This window comes from Mytilus edulis, chromosome 14 (assembly GCF_963676685.1).
Source record: "Mytilus edulis chromosome 14, xbMytEdul2.2, whole genome shotgun sequence".
Lineage (NCBI taxonomy): Eukaryota > Metazoa > Mollusca > Bivalvia > Mytilida > Mytilidae > Mytilus > Mytilus edulis.
The window spans coordinates 26,177,596-26,193,943 of NC_092357.1; the positions used below are offsets into that span (position 1 = coordinate 26,177,596).

At 35.1% G+C, this 16,348-nt stretch overlaps 1 protein-coding gene across 1 annotated transcript; it reads left to right on the plus strand.

The window, feature by feature from the left end:
- Positions 1-10,905: 10,905 nt before the first annotated feature.
- Positions 10,906-11,937, plus strand: LOC139504079 (uncharacterized). The gene has a single exon (XM_071294139.1). The coding sequence runs from the start codon at positions 10,906-10,908 to the stop codon at positions 11,935-11,937; it is 1,032 nt and encodes a 343-aa protein (XP_071150240.1).
- Positions 11,938-16,348: the final 4,411 nt, after the last annotated feature.

Below are 16,348 nucleotides of genomic sequence, written 5' to 3' on the forward strand. Positions count from 1 at the left end.
TTTGAACCTGTTTTCCACAAATTTAAAGACTGTAAGATAGTAATTATCTATAATACTAAAATAACGAGGTCCAATTTATCAGCCGTCAAGGGGTAAAAACGACAAATCAAAGAATTCAGCTTTTATTATATAAAGCTAATATAGGACAATGGTGTTGATTAATAAAAATTACATCACTCCAGACTCTTTTGTTTTCCACATAATTAATATTGCCAATAATTAACAAGTTCCGGGTCGAATCTGATACTGAAACCAATAGTATATTCACCTGTAACATATATTACCTTATCTATACGTTCATCATCTTACAGGGGCACCACCAAACGGTGTATTTAGGATTTTGCTATATACACGGGTCATATTCACGGGTTGACGCTACTAAATTAAATCATTGTCACATTGTTCCCTATTGTAGTATTTTAATCAGTATGACTTTCTAAGATGACAATACGAATACTAAAAATCTGGACTTAAAATAAAACGTATAGGTACAGTTTTCAATTTGATAGCCGGCATGACGTAAAACAACGAATTAAAGGATTTAACTTTATTTATAACTAATATAGGACAAAATAGAATGCTGTTGATTAAAACATAATTACTTCATTCCAGGCCCTTTTGTTTTCCAAATAATTAATATTACCAATAATTGATAAGTTCCAGTGCATCTTAAACTTTTGAATATAAAAAAAGATGTGGTATGATTGCCAATGAGACAACTCTCCACAAAAGACAAATGACACAGAAATTAACAACTATAGTTCACCTTACGGCCTTCAACAATGAGCAGAGTCCATACCGCATAGTCAGTCATAAAAGCCAAAATGACAATGTAAAACAATTGAAACGAGAAAACTACCGGCCTTATTTATGTACAAAAAAGGAACGAAAAACAAAAATGTAACACATAAACAAACGACAACCACTGAATTATATGCTTCTGACTTGGTAAAGGCACATACGTATACAAAATGTGGCGAGGTCAAACATCTTAGCGGGATCACAACCCCCTCCATAACCTGTGACAGTGGTGTAACAGTACAACATAAGAATAAACTCAAAAAATCAGTTGAAAAGGCTTAACTCGTGAGATGGGTACAATTACAAATACTACACAGGGTGGACGTGGCCAGTTACTTGTATATCCAAACAACAAAAAGACACTAAGTACAGATCTGAGAGTACTCACAGAAACCTTTTACTGACAGTTAGTTCAAAGCTACTAACAACTAATACAAAAATCATGTATCCAAGACTTAGTTAGTTCACATTTTTTCGACAGGTAAGTATACCTACATGTATATGTGGTAGGGCATTCTGGTACATTTGTACCAAGTCAAGTTGGAGCAACGTTAAGAAGTCAAATCAAAGACAAGCGTTCATTATCACTGAACTAGTATATATTTGTTTAGAGGCCAGCTGAGGGACGCGTCCGGGTGCGGGAATTTCTCGCTACATTGCAGACCTGTTGGTGACCTTCTGCTGTTGTTTTTTTCTATGGTCGGGGTGTTGTCTCTTTGACACATTCTCCATTTCCATTCTCAATTTTATTTCTATCGGTATAAGCAGAGGAAAAATCCACTGCTAAAACAAAGTAAAATTTCCCTTCATATTAAACCGATTATATTGATATTACTTAGTTTGCTTGCTCTTACATGAATGAAAAACAGGATATTTAACAACATAAAAGGCAACCTGTAGAAAAAATATAAAAAACTTGGTAATATGAAAATGGTCTATTCTGCACAATGTCATGGACCGGATGTCGATGCGTGTTGATTGTGCTCCTCAGAGTTTGATATACATTTATTTATTCGAAAGAACAAGATATAATATTCGATGTCTAGCATACCCTTCTTCACATTATTGTTTGACATGCAGTTATTCACATGCATTTAAACAAAATAAAGAACTTCAAACGATCTTCAAGCCAGGAGATACTGCCAATCATATGTGTTTATTGTTTATTAACAACTCAATTAGACAGCTAGTTTTCTCGTTTGGTTTGTCATGTTGAAGCTTTTATAGAACTATATGCAGTATGCTTTTTGCTTATTGTTGAAGATACTTATCATTTTGATCTCGAGTTGATATTTGTCACATTTGCTATATTAATCCAATTGAGGGATGAAATAGCGAGTTATTGTCCATCAGATACAAATCAAATGGACCAAAAAAAACACAAAGAAAAAGAAAAGTAGGAAAAAGTAAAACAAATAAATAGGATGCAATATTATAAAGAATAGCGAACAATGAGTCAATAGTCTATAATACAGAAATAAAAACACCCCATCCAGGTGTAATACCACCATTGATTTTCCCCTATTAGTCTTTGTTAAATTGGCACTTTTAAAAAAAATTGTACAGTATATTTACCTTTATTTCAACCAAAGAAATACTTTGCATGAATAAAGTTTAATCCTTTCCAGTGCTACAGTGAAAATTTCACACTACATTTCATTGCATATAAGAAAGTAACCAACACCGGAAGTAAACAACCCAATTTGTACACTGTTATTTACTGGTTACCTGCTTTGGTAACTATGTAACCTTAACTTTCCAAAATATTTTATAAGACCATCAAATAAACAAAGAATGATGCTTTCAGCCACCCAACATACATGTTTATGACTCAGAAAAATTTAAGCGCATTGAAATGCAGGGTTAATTTTCTACAACTGTCAAATTCAAGGGAATATTTTTTTAGACCTACTTTCGTATGCAACCGGATGTGACGTATCATGATTTGGTGGTATTACACCTAAAGACTTTTATAAAAGAAGGCCGACACGAGTGTATCTGTGTATCAAGTAAACAAAAACCCGAACTACATACTATGTACAGATGTAGGTCTAAAACCGAGTAGTTATATTGAACCAAACTATGAACACAGCGACTACGTTGCATTGCCGAACAAAGGCGTTTACCACTGTTTCGGAGTTTTTTTTATCGACCTATTTTCCACCATTTTACACGAGGAAATCATTGTATGTGAACATTTGAAATATCAAATATTTCAATGGGGTACAATTTAACGGAGATATAACTTGTTGTCAGTACTGCAATTACTCTCAGATCTATGCTTAGTGTCTTTTTATTTATGGCGATGTATAAGTACCTGTCCGCATTCACTCTGTTTTATTTTTAGAATGTTTCAAACCGTTTTTACACTAATTTCGTTATTTAGATTTCTATAATACTATAATAAAAAAATTATATTTACAAAAAAACAGACTCTGATATTGTACTGTTACAGCACTGCCCCTGGTTACGGTTAAGCGCTCACAAAAATGTGTCACCCATACCATTTTTTTGCTAAATTGTTTTGTTTTTCTAAATTGTTTTGTCGGGACTATTAATAGTCGACCATACGGTAGTTTTTTTTCTCAATGTTGAAGGCTGAACTGCTGTCTATAATTGACCGTTTCAGAATCTAAAGCATCATGGGTAATTTCTTTGTTCGTACCCCAAAATGAAAATAACGTAACGTCATTGGTTAAATTTCCATTGTTTATAACGTTTTCAACCAATCAAAACGCTTTGGTGTACGCTTTTGAAAATATTACCCAGGGTGCATTAGATTCTGAAACGGCCAATTGCATACATGCACTTCTCTTGCAATTTGGTGGATACTTGTCTCATTGGCAAATATACTACACATTCTTATTTCTCAATTAACAAACATATGATTTATCTTACTGTAACAGTCAAATAAATTTATTCATTGGAAATATCAATTTAGATTTCATTATTATGTACTAGACTGTAAGTTAATGTTGAATAATTTGTAAAATAATATGAAATAAAGATTTGATAAAGTATTGTTTCTGCTCTTGAATGTATTTTGCACTTATGTATACATGCAGACGATTTATCTATGACATCGACATTTATAGTACATGAAACACAGACAAAAAGACAATCATTCTTTGAAATAATTTTATGCATTACAAATACGGAAATTATATATATGAAAAAGGAATGTTATAATCTATATAATTACATTTAAGTTTCATTATTATGCAACCGGCGTACAGTTAACGTTTAATCATTTGTAAAAAAAAAAAAAAAGAATTTTGTTAAATCATTAGCTTCTGGAGAATGCAATTTGCACGAACACATGCAGAAGATTTGTCCGTAATATCGACATTTAAAGTATCCGAATCAGAGACAGCAAGACAATAGTAGTTACGACAGATGGAATTATGCATGAAAACATGTAGACAGTTTATATGTATCATCGACGATTATAGGCATTATACATTGTAGTATATAAAACAGAGACAAGAAGACAATAATCCTTTACTATTGGCAGTTATTGTACAACTTTCACAAAAACTTACAGATATTTATCCTATAATGATGCGATGAAACGTTTTTATTATTTGTTCTTTTCAAAAATAGCGTGTTCGCCTTACACTTGCATAAAGTTAAGCAATATAATGTTTGCAGAATAAACCGTTAAATTGACTATTGCGTGCACACATGCATGTATACAGCATCTTAAACATGCGAAATCTGCATTGTTCAAGATTGAGTTTCTAGAGTTCTTGAATTTTGAAGGCGGACATTGTTCTGTAATGTAACATTTGAAAGGTACTCAGCAAGACGAGACTAATCAAATCTGACGCCTGAAAATTGAAGCTAATGAGCGACGAGCAGTGGAAAAACTTAACACCCTTTTAATTATACTAGTTCAATTCTTGATTTGCATTTATTGCCGACTCTAAAGGGCTCAAATATAGAAAAGAAAACAGGAAATATTAAGAAAATGTGTGAACTCTCAATCGTGTAAGCATTGTCGGAGCACCCTTTGTAGTTTTGCCAACTTTACCTTAATCAAGTTTAACAGACTGCATTGTCATATGTTTGACATGTATATGACTGAGAATAACCAGGTGTTTGATGCAACTCTTTATAAAATACGCTTGAAAAAGAAAAAAAAAATGTTTAAAGAGGGGTTCAAGAAAATAACTTCGGAAAGATTTGAATTGTTTTATTCTCTGCTACAAAAATGTTGCGTTGTATAGATTCTGCGTTGTATAGATTCTGTACCCCTATCTGGTATTTATGGTTACTAGAAATGTAGGGCGTAATCTGAGATTCACTTGTTGTCGAGTATCGAGTTGCAAGTTACAAAAGTCGAGTTGCGAGTTACGAAAGTCGAGTTGCGAGTTAAGAAAGTCGAGTTGCGAGTTACGAAAGTCGAGTTGCGAGTTAAAAAAGTCGAGTTGCGAGTTAAAAAAAAGTCGAGTTGCGAGTTAAGAAAGTCGAGTTGCGTGTTACGAAAGGCGAGTTGCGAGTTAAAAGTCGAGTTGCGAGTTACGAAAGTTGAGTTGCGATTTAAGAAAGTCGTGTTGCGAGTTACGAAAGCCGAGTTGCGAGTTAAGAAAGTCGAGTTGCAAGTTAAGAAAGTCGAGTTGCGAGTAACGTAAGTCGAGTTGCGAGTTAAGAAAGTCGAGTTGCGAGTTACGAAAGTCGAGTTGCGATGTAATATATATAGGGGGTTGAATCCGCGTTTCCGGAAATACTGTTCAGTCCGTATATGATTTTGTTATATACATGTATGTAATCGTAATCACATGTACTGTCTCTTTTTCGTTTTGCAATTTTTTTTCCCCATAATTTTCACTGAAGTGGGAAAACCACGTGGGTGGTCAAATTTTTTATGCAGATTATGATTTTCTTCAAGTTGCCTTATGAATCCCAGTTTTCTGTACGTGAGATTCATCTCATTACAGGCGTATTATTTAACATGCACATTTAATTTTTTTATCTGTACGTGAGATTTATCTCATTACGGTGTTGGTTTTTTTTCTTCGTTGATGTCGGCGCCGAAATATAGCAATTTAAATGATATGAGCGATGGTGAGTCTACTTTAAGTTTACACTCATTAGTTGAAACGGACGACGAATTTACCGACGATTCACTTTTAAGTTCATATTTATTGGCACCGACTAGGCCTTCTCAAAACCAAGAATTAGATCAAAGTTTGCATTTATTAGCCCCGAATAGGCCCTCTCAAACCAACACATTAGATCGTTCTATGCCAATTTTAACACCACAAATAAGTTTGGTTAACAGATTGCATCAAAATAATTTGACTTATAACACAAGTGCATGTTACACTACAAGTACGCCTAGATTAGAACATACAAGTATACCTAGAATAGTACATACAGCTGTCATGGAAAAATTAGCTCCGTGTAGGAAATTCGGGGGATATCCCCATGAAAATGGACTTGTTTTCTTGCGTGAATTTGACTCTTTTGCTACACTACATAATATCATGCCTTATGAAAACCAAAGGCGAATAGCAGCGTTTCATCTCCAGTTAACGGGCCCAGCCCTCACGTGGTTTAACTCATTAACATCCAATGACAAAAGCTCCTGGGAAAAACTTATTGAACTGTTTAAGAGAAAATATGTTAATCTCGATTGGCAAAGTCCAACAATCATGCTAGAACATGAGGTTTTTGAACACATAAAGTTGTCACCGGGTCAAGCACTCGAAGATTTTTACTGCCAGCTTGTAGAAAAAGCTCAATTATTACACAAAGCTGATCATGATATTCTCACCAAATTCATCAAGGGTCTTCCCGAAAAATTAGCTTTCTTTGTAAGGGCAGGTAACCACAAAGACAGTAATAGTGCACTATCAGCTGCCAAAATGGGCGAAGCATACGGGTACAGGTTACATGATGAAATATCTGTTTCTGCCATCAAACAACAAATTACACCTAAAGCTGTTGTTGCCGAACAAAACCCGTCAGTCGTACATGAACTGAAATCACAAATTCAAGATTTGACAAGTGCAATACAAAAACTTTCAGCTCAATCAGAACAGCTCAGACAGCAACCTCAAAATCGCAGGCAAAATTATCAAAATTTCCGTCAGTCTGATTACCCTAAAGAACAGCGGGATTACAATTTGAACAGGCGGCCCGAAAATCGTCCACCCTTTTATTGTCACGCTTGTAAAGGGCCACAACATTTTAGGCGCGATTGTATGTGGGATGGTGAAGGTCAGGCTAACCCAAGTTCACAATGTCAGCTCTGTAGTCAGTATGGGCATTCAGCGTCACACTGTTTACGTTTTTCAAGCCAACAGGGAAACCGTCAGAACCCGGGGGACACTGGGCACGCTCCCTCGGGCGACCACCCTTAAGTGCCAGAAGGCGTAGTCGCTCTCCTAGTAGACAACACAACGTACATGTACAATCTTGTAATTATACTTGTGACAATAATGAATCTGACTCATATGATAGTACTTGTTCTGAAATAGAAGGAGAGGAGTCATCTCGCCCCAAATTTTTATATATGCCAGTTACTATCGACAATATAGAGATAGCCGCACTTATAGATAGTGGCAGTTCCATAAATGTAATATCACAACAACTTTTTAATTCGTTGCCAGAACATTACCGTAATTCTTTTAAAAGTGCAAACGAAAAGATACTTTTGGCAAATAATGTGTCAATAAATATTGTTGGTACAGCACGTATAAAGATCAAAGTTCCGACTGGCAAACATTGGTTACATGTGTACATACTATCTCAAACCTCGAATCCGTTGATTTTAGGTACCAATTATTTATTTACTAACAAGATAGTGCTTGATTTTGGTAAATTGTATATAAATACTAAGACTGTGAAGGTTAAGTGTCAAAAACGAATTTCTGTCCCTGCAAATTCAGAATTCTTTATGTGGAGTAAACTTGGAAAGAATGTATTATACGGTACGCAGGGCATATGTACTAGTAGTGACTATATGAACAAAATAGGTTTATTAACAGCTAAGGCTGTAGTGTCAGTTGATCAGAAAAACTCAGTGCCGGTAAAACTAATGAACGTTACTAATGAACCTATCACAATTCAAAGAGGGAAAGTTTTAGCAATTTTTAAAGTATTAGATACTGATTATTCAATCACGTCATTAGAACCGGACAATGGTAAAATGCAAAGTGTGCAAAATGTTCAGTTAAGTCATAGAACGGAGAATGAAAGTGATGATAGCAAATTTTTATCTTACTTTGATATACCTAGTCACTTGTCCGATACTGAACAATCAAAACTTAGTCAGTGTTTGCAGTCAAATAAATGTTTGTTTGTAACGGATGAAAATCCAGATTTAGGATACACAGACATTGTTCATCATAAAATATGCATGAAATCCGACTTTAAACCTAAAAACCAAAGACCTTATAGACTTCCACCTGATAAAAAAGAGGCCTTACGTGAACACCTTGATGAACTCCTTCGTCAAAATATAATAGCGCCAGTCAGTGAAACTGAGGATGTTCCAATAATCAGTCCTATTGTTTTGGTTTCAAAACAAGATCGAAACAAGAAACAACAAGAAAATTCACAAAAGAGCAGTGCTAAGTACAGATTTTGTTGCGACTTTCGCTATTTAAACTCCCAAGTTCAAGATTGTTCGTATTTTATTCCTGATCTGACTGAACTAACTGAATCATTTTCTGGGAAAACTCCAAATTATCTGGCTTCAATCGACTTAAGCTCAGGATTTTTCCAAATGCCTGTAGATAAAGACAGCCAAAAGTACACTGCGTTCAATACATGTTTTGGAACTTTCAAATTTCGTCGACTTCCAATGGGGTTAAGTTCTGCGCCTTCATCATTTCAGTTATTGATGGATAAAATTCTACAGGGATTGACATTTAAAGTGTGCTTATGTTACTTGGATGATATTCTTATAGCATCGGAAACTTTTGACCAACATATCGATGACTTGAACACTGTTTTCGGCCGCTTGAAAGAAGCCGGTCTTAAACTAGGACCCAAGAAATGTAGCTTTGCACAGCAGTCATGCGTTTTTCTGGGGCATTTAATTTCCAGCAAAGGCATTCAGCCCCCACCGGAAAGGTTGCAGGCGATCAAGGATTATCCTTCTCCAAAATCTGTTAAAGAACTACGCCGTGTCGTCGGTCTACTAAATTGGTTTAGAAAATACATTCCAAATTTTAGCTCAGAAATAGAACCAATGACAAAATTACTTAGGAAAAATATGAAATTTCGGTGGTCTGCGGTGCAAGAAAATGCCTTTCAAAAACTGAAAAATTTGCTTTTAAATTCACCAGTTCTTGCATTTCCAAATTACAATATACCATTTCATTTGGCGGTTGATACATCCAGTAAGGGCATAGGATACGTTCTTTACCAGATTCATACTGATGAGCATGAAGAGGACATGATCAGAGTGGTCCGTTTTGGGTCAAAATCATTAAGTCGTTGGCAAAGATCTTATGGCCCCACCAAACTTGAATTACTTGGAATGGTGACTGCAATTCTTGATTGTTCTGTATACTTGCGTGGGCGTAGATTTATCGTTGAATGCGATCACCAGGCTTTAAAGCCTTTGTTTCAAAAACAGCTGAAGGGAGCAATTTATGAGCGCTGGATCGCCATACTCCAACAATATAATTTTGATCTTCGCTATAAACCAGCAAGGGATATGCAGGTTGCCGATGCCCTATCGCGTATTCCGCGGCAGGAGATTTCCGATGGATTTATTAGTCCTGATATTGAAGACCCATATTTCCCGTATAAGGAGGAAATCGTAGGTGATATAAACATTGAAGGTGGATACAAATTTCCATCATTTAGACATTCGGATTCTAGTGAAAACGACCAGATAAACAATATTCGAGTTGATCAAATTAAATTTAACATCAAATTTCAATTTATTAAATCCGGATCATCAACACAAACCCGACTTACAAACGACAGCAGAATATGATGCCGATACGGAAGATGATGTTCCTTGCAAACAAAACAAACTAAAACGCAAAATTGTTTCAAAGAGAAAATTACTTTCCATTCCAAATATTAGAATAAATCCGTCCGAACATAACCCAGTTTCAGTAAACAACACAGATATAGAGATCGTTTCCGACAATGATATGAAACAAAATATTGAAATACAAAATCCGACAAATACCGTAGATACCGATATAAGCGTACCATCAACAGATCGTAGTAGTGATGATCAATCAACTGTTTTAAATGAACATGATTCGGATATTTTCAATCTTACAACGGATGTGAATACGGATCAGGATAACCAAATGAGACGTCAAGTTGAAATGATAGATCTGTTCGAGAGATCTGACTTTAGTGTAGAAAGTTTAAGCAATCTACAACGGAAAGATTCAGAATACGGAAAATTTGTTTCGTACTTGGATAAGGGAGAACTGCCGAAATCACAAAAAGAGGCCCGAAAACTACTTTTGCAATCGCCTGATTTTATGTTGATAAACGGATTACTTTTTCATTCTCGAATTGCAAAATCAAAGCGCGCTAAAAATCTAAAAAATTACCAACTAGTTTTACCAGCAGTTGTAGTGAAAACCGTTATTTCTATGTATCTCTTGGCGGACATGGCGGAATACAACATACAATTGACTTAATAAAGGAAAAATATTTCTTTTCAAAATTGGCGCAGAAAATTTCTGACTATATAAAAAGTTGTCCGGCATGTCAAAGAAGGAAATTGACAAAAATCAACACTAAGGCCGGAATTGTCGCATACTGTACGCCAGATTCACCGTTTCAAGTGTGGCAAATCGACATTTTTGGACCAATAAATCCAATATCTCCAACAGGAAATCAATATGTTTGCACGGCGATTGACCTTTTTAGTAAGTTTGTATTTGCCGAGGCTATTCCTACCGCCGATACTATTACAGTGTCTGAAGTTTTATTCAGGATGGTTTCGCAGTTTGGTGTATTTGATACTATAATCAGCGATCAAGGCTCCGAATTCATCAGTAAATGTTTCAAAGAAGTTTGCCGTTACTAGACATAAATCATGAATACACCCCGAGTTTTGCACATCACTGTCTGGGTGCGTGCGAACGTTCGCATAGAACTTTAGCCGAACGCATGACTCCATACATTGCAGATGGTAAGAACTGGCAAGATTTATTACCTTGTATTCTTTTCTCAATGAACAATACCGTTAACGCCAGTCTAGGATATTCTCCATTTGAGATAGTTTACGGCAGGAGGCCTAATTTTCCATTAACCAAACATTTTAGACAGGATATAAACACGCTTCCAAACGATTGTCATGAATATGTTCAAAATTTGTGCGCAAGATTAGAAATAATTCGATCAGAAGTGAAAGAACATGCATTAACTTCTCAAATAAAAATGGTGGAACGTGTAAATGACAGTTTGAACCCTCTACAGTACGCAGAACATGATTATGTTTATCTCAGCAAAAATCCTACAGGACAGGGACAAAAACTGAAATACCGTTATGCTGGGCCATATATCATTCATAAAATTCACAGTCCTCATATGGTAGTTTTGAAGGACCCAGATTCACAAAAATGCCTTCCGAATCCTATTCACATTAATCGGATAAAACCGGCGTACGTGCGTCAACCAAATCCTGCACAATACTTCATGGATCAAGTTGAAACAAAAATGCATGTTAATACAACCACGGACCAAAATACTGCATCGGACTTCTCTGAAACAAGTGAATTATCGAATACGACAGTGTCACATTCTGAAATAAATGACAATGATTCAAATGATACAGAGAACGACACAGGAAAAATTGTGATAAATAACAATTCAAACAATGCGACAGACGAACAAACAAAAAAGTGCAAAGGGAAAAGTATTCAGTCCCCAATCCGGAAATCAACCCGATTAAAAAAGAAACCAGCTCGGTTTGAAGATGAAAGTTTCACCGATCCAGGAGACAAAACTGTTTCGAGTGATGAAAATCGTTTTTACAAAGTTAAACGAACACTTGCTAGGAAAATTGTGGACGGAACAATGAGTTATTTAGTTCATTTCATTGGAGAACCGGCTCAAAATGCCCGTTGGCTAAAGGAGTCCGATTTTGACAAGAAAACCCGTGATTTGATAAACCACCGACCACCTCCACAAATTCTTTAAGTCGTTTTGTGTCCGTGAGGTTTACCTCATGATACACCGTTTTTTTAAATGTTTTATTCAGACGTGAGCGTTTAATTTTATGGAACGCTCATATTGTACATATTTGTTGTAAAATTCAAGACAATTGCCAATGCTTGACGAGGATGTTTATTTTGAACCTTTTTGTCCGTGAGATTTATCTCATGACAATTTATTAATCTGTGTACAGCGATGTTTTTCTTGAACTTATTGTCCGTGAGATTTATCTCATGACAATGCCCTTTGATGATGGTACAACGACTTTTTCTGGCGAACTTTTCATGTTTTTGTCCGTGGGATTTATCTCATGACAATCCGTTACTATGATGTCAGATGAAATTCAGTACAGAGCGGAGCCCTATTTCAATGTTATTCAATAAGAACTTTTTTTTTTAAATATACGGACATTAGTTTGTTTGCATATATAATATACATGTACATGGAAACTGATTATTAACTGCTTAAGATTGTTTTTGCATATGTTGATATTACTTATCTTTTTGAAATACTTGAACAATTCGTATTATGTATGTTTAATTTGCTCGATTTTTTCTATTATTCTGAGGAAAATAATGAACGATTGTTGATATTGCGTATACATGACATTATGCTAAACACATTTTTATACATGTAGATTTTTATTTCAATTTCATTCACATGAGTATCAAGTTTGAATTATCTAGTCATTAATATTTGATTTATTTAATTTTGTAACATAATAGCAGAAAGTTGGTACTGCGTTTTCAGATTTGTAATTCAATAATTATTTTCTATGAAAAATGCCGAATTTTGTATGTTTATATTGAACATCGATCTTTACTATTTTTGAAATATGTTGATCAGATCGTATGAATATGGTTCATTTTGTTTTTAGTGGATTTTTAAGGAAACATGATAGTGATATACAGTTTCATTAGCGAGCAAATAAAGGAAAATGTAGAGAGAATGTTTTTTTGGGTTTTTTTGTTTTTGTTTTTTTTGCATGGTATAAAGACGGAAATCTGTAGTTAACGTCCTTTTGGAACTTTTATGAGGAGTGTATTATCTAGGATCTATGTTAGTGATATCGAGATAATTCATAAATAAACCCCGTGAATTGTATCTTTCTGATATGTTTTATCTGTTAGTAATTTTATATTTTTTATGAGAGTGTGTGTGCGTAAATGGGTTTGGTGCACCATGATTCTGTGAGAGACAGTTGATATATTTTTTTGAAACTTGCAACTTATGAAATGTGATCATTATAGGACATCTTCACAATATTGTAAGAGTTAGGGGCTCTGTTGAATTTATTACTCAATGATACATGTATCACGAAACAATTTCGGATCTGTAAAAATATATTTAACTACTAACTTTCAAAAGTTGAGATTTCGCAACGTCAGATAATTGTAATTTTTCATGCTGTGTTTTGAGATGGTATATGAGTTGGTGCATATATATTGTAAAGCGAATTCAACCCTGAGCAAAATTTACATTTTTCTTTTGTCGGGGGGATGTAATATATATAGGGGGTTGAATCCGCGTTTCCGGAAATACTGTTCAGTCCGTATATGATTTTGTTATATACATGTATGTAATCGTAATCACATGTACTGTCTCTTTTTCGTTTTGCAAGTGCCATTAAAGGACGTAATTTTATTAGCTGTTGATATTTTGCCTCTCGCACCCCCATACAGGATCATTACAGCGAGTTAAGGAAGTCGAGTTGCGAGTTAAGAAAGTCGAGTTGCGAGTTACGAAAGTCGAGTTGCGAGTTACGAAAGTCGAGTTGCGAGTTACGAAAGTCGAGTTGCCGAGCATGGCAATAATCGTTAGGGACCGCAAAATTTATTCTTTGGCAGTGACACTCAAAATTGTGGACGTTAAAATTATATATGTCTACATTGACTAGAGATACAGGGGAAATGATGTGCGTGCATAAAACAAGTTTAAACCTGCTGCATTTTTGTGTCTGACCTAAGTCAGGAACATTTAGCCTTTGTTGCTCTTGCATATTTTTTTTTATTTTGGTTCATCTTTATATTTAGAAGCATAGAATGGCGTAAATATTCTTGATCAAACGATATATAACACTGTGTTTCGGGGCCTGATTTGGGCTCCCTGTAGGTGTGTGATTTCTCGCTGTGTTGAAGACCAAATGGCCTTCGGTTGAATTGCATATTTTGGTTGGGTTGCTGTCTCTTTGACTCATTCCCCGATTTTATTCTTTGGTCTATACATGTAGCTATCAAAGATACTATAATTGTAAAAACTACATTTGTGCCATTTTACAGGTTAGGTTTAATTGGAAAATTTAAAATGTTTAGTGCTACATCGTGAATAAGATTTTTTTTTAAGTATTCCTCTTGGGTATGGGTAACTTATAAAACTGAGTCACTTAGGTTTAAAATTATATAGTGTTCACACGTTTGAGATTGTCAATTATGAATTAATTAGTAAAACGGTTTCCGTTTGTTTTCTAAGAATTCAATTTTGATTGTTCCATATTCGGGAAACAAAGGATGATATTATGGTAATAACACCCGATGCAGGACGTAACGGTCATACTGTCATGAATTCCATAGCGATGTTCGAAATGTAAAACAGATCGTACGATCCTTTGTCGTGGAAGATCGACAAAATAGTTGTCGTGGCACTGTCGTGCAAAATCAAATGTCAAAAAAATATTTCGAGAGGTCACATCAGCTACGACATGTCTACGATGGTTCCACGATGGGTACAGTACAGGAAAAAAGACATAACATATACGGAAACAACACATGAAATTGAAAATTCATAAAAATGGTTTAAAAAAGTGTAATATGTAATTGTACTGTCGTGGGTTTGTCGCAAGTGAGTCTTGTGAAAGTCGTGCGACTGTCGTACGACAATCGTGAGTTGTTGGGTCTATTTTTCAGATTTTCATGTCATTTGGAAATATGCGTGTTACCGTCGTGTCACTGTCGTGCCACTGTCGAACGAATGTCGCACAACAGTCGTGTGTCACTCGTACGTTTGACTCCGAACTGCTAGTATATAAAGAGGCCCGATTTATTGCGTGCCATTTGCCATTTGCTTTCAATATTGTTCATCGTAAGTTTGGTCCAAATAAACGACGTTATCCGTATTATATGAAAAAGAAGATGTGGTATGATTGCCAATGAGACAACTGTACACAAGAAACCAAAATGACACAGAAATTAACAGCTATAGGTCACCGTACGGCCTTCATAAATGAGCAAAGCCCATACCCCATAGTCAGCTATGAAAGACCCCGAAATGGCAATGTAAAACAAATCAAACGAGAAAACTAACGGCCTTATTTATATATAAAAAAAAATGAACGAAAAACAAATATGTAACACATAAACAGACGACCACCACTGAATTACAGGCTCCTGACTTGGGACAGGCACATACATACATAATGTGGCGGGGGGGATGATTTCCTAGGAAAATTAGTCTGCGGACATAAAATTTATTTAAAAAATTGATACACAACTATTTAACAATATTAAAACATATTACATTTATAGTTACCTTTAAAACTAAGGGCTTGGACATTTCAATCTAGAATTGTTTATGACATGGACATGATTTCCTAGGAAAATTAGTCCGGAGACAAATTTTCTTAAACATATTGATACACAACTCTTTCGTTTTGTCTTTAACAATATTAAAACATATTACATCCATATTCACCTTTTAAAATTAATGGACATTCCAAACTATTAAGACTATTAATGGCATGGACATGATTCCATAGGAAAATTAGTCTGGGGACATAAATTTTATCAAAAATATAACTATGCAACTCTTAAACATTACTAAAACATAACATCTAAATTTCCATGGTTTAAATGTAATTAAATTTATTATAGGATTTTATAGGACATGATTACCTAGGAAAATTAGTCTGGGGACATATATTACTAACATCGGACTAAATATACTTAGTCTAGTACATTCTGTAACCATGGACTTTTTATACTAGTACATATAATACATGTAATATTTGTCCGTCCAGAAATATTTTACGCATGCTTTGTTTATCAAATGTGAATCAATCTTCAAAAATATTTTTTGTAACTCGCAACTCGACTTTCGTAACTCGCAACTCGACTTTTGCAACTCGCAACTCGACTTTTGTAACTCGCAACTCGACTTTTTTAACTCGCAACTCGATTTTCGTAACTCGCAACTCGACTTTTGTAACTCGCAACTCGACTTTCTTAACTCGCAACTCGACTTTTGTAACTCGCAAGTCGACTTTCTTAACTCGCAACTCGACTTTTGTAACTCGCAACTCGACTTTCCGAACTCGCAACTCGACTTTTGTAACTCGCAACTAGACTTTTGTAACTCGCAACTCGACTTTTTTAACTCGCAACTCGACTTTTGTAACTCGCAA

Bases quoted from the DNA above. Each gene is read 5' to 3' on its own strand.
- LOC139504079 (XM_071294139.1), top strand. From the start codon at position 10,906: ATGACTCCATACATTGCAGATGGTAAGAACTGGCAAGATTTATTACCT.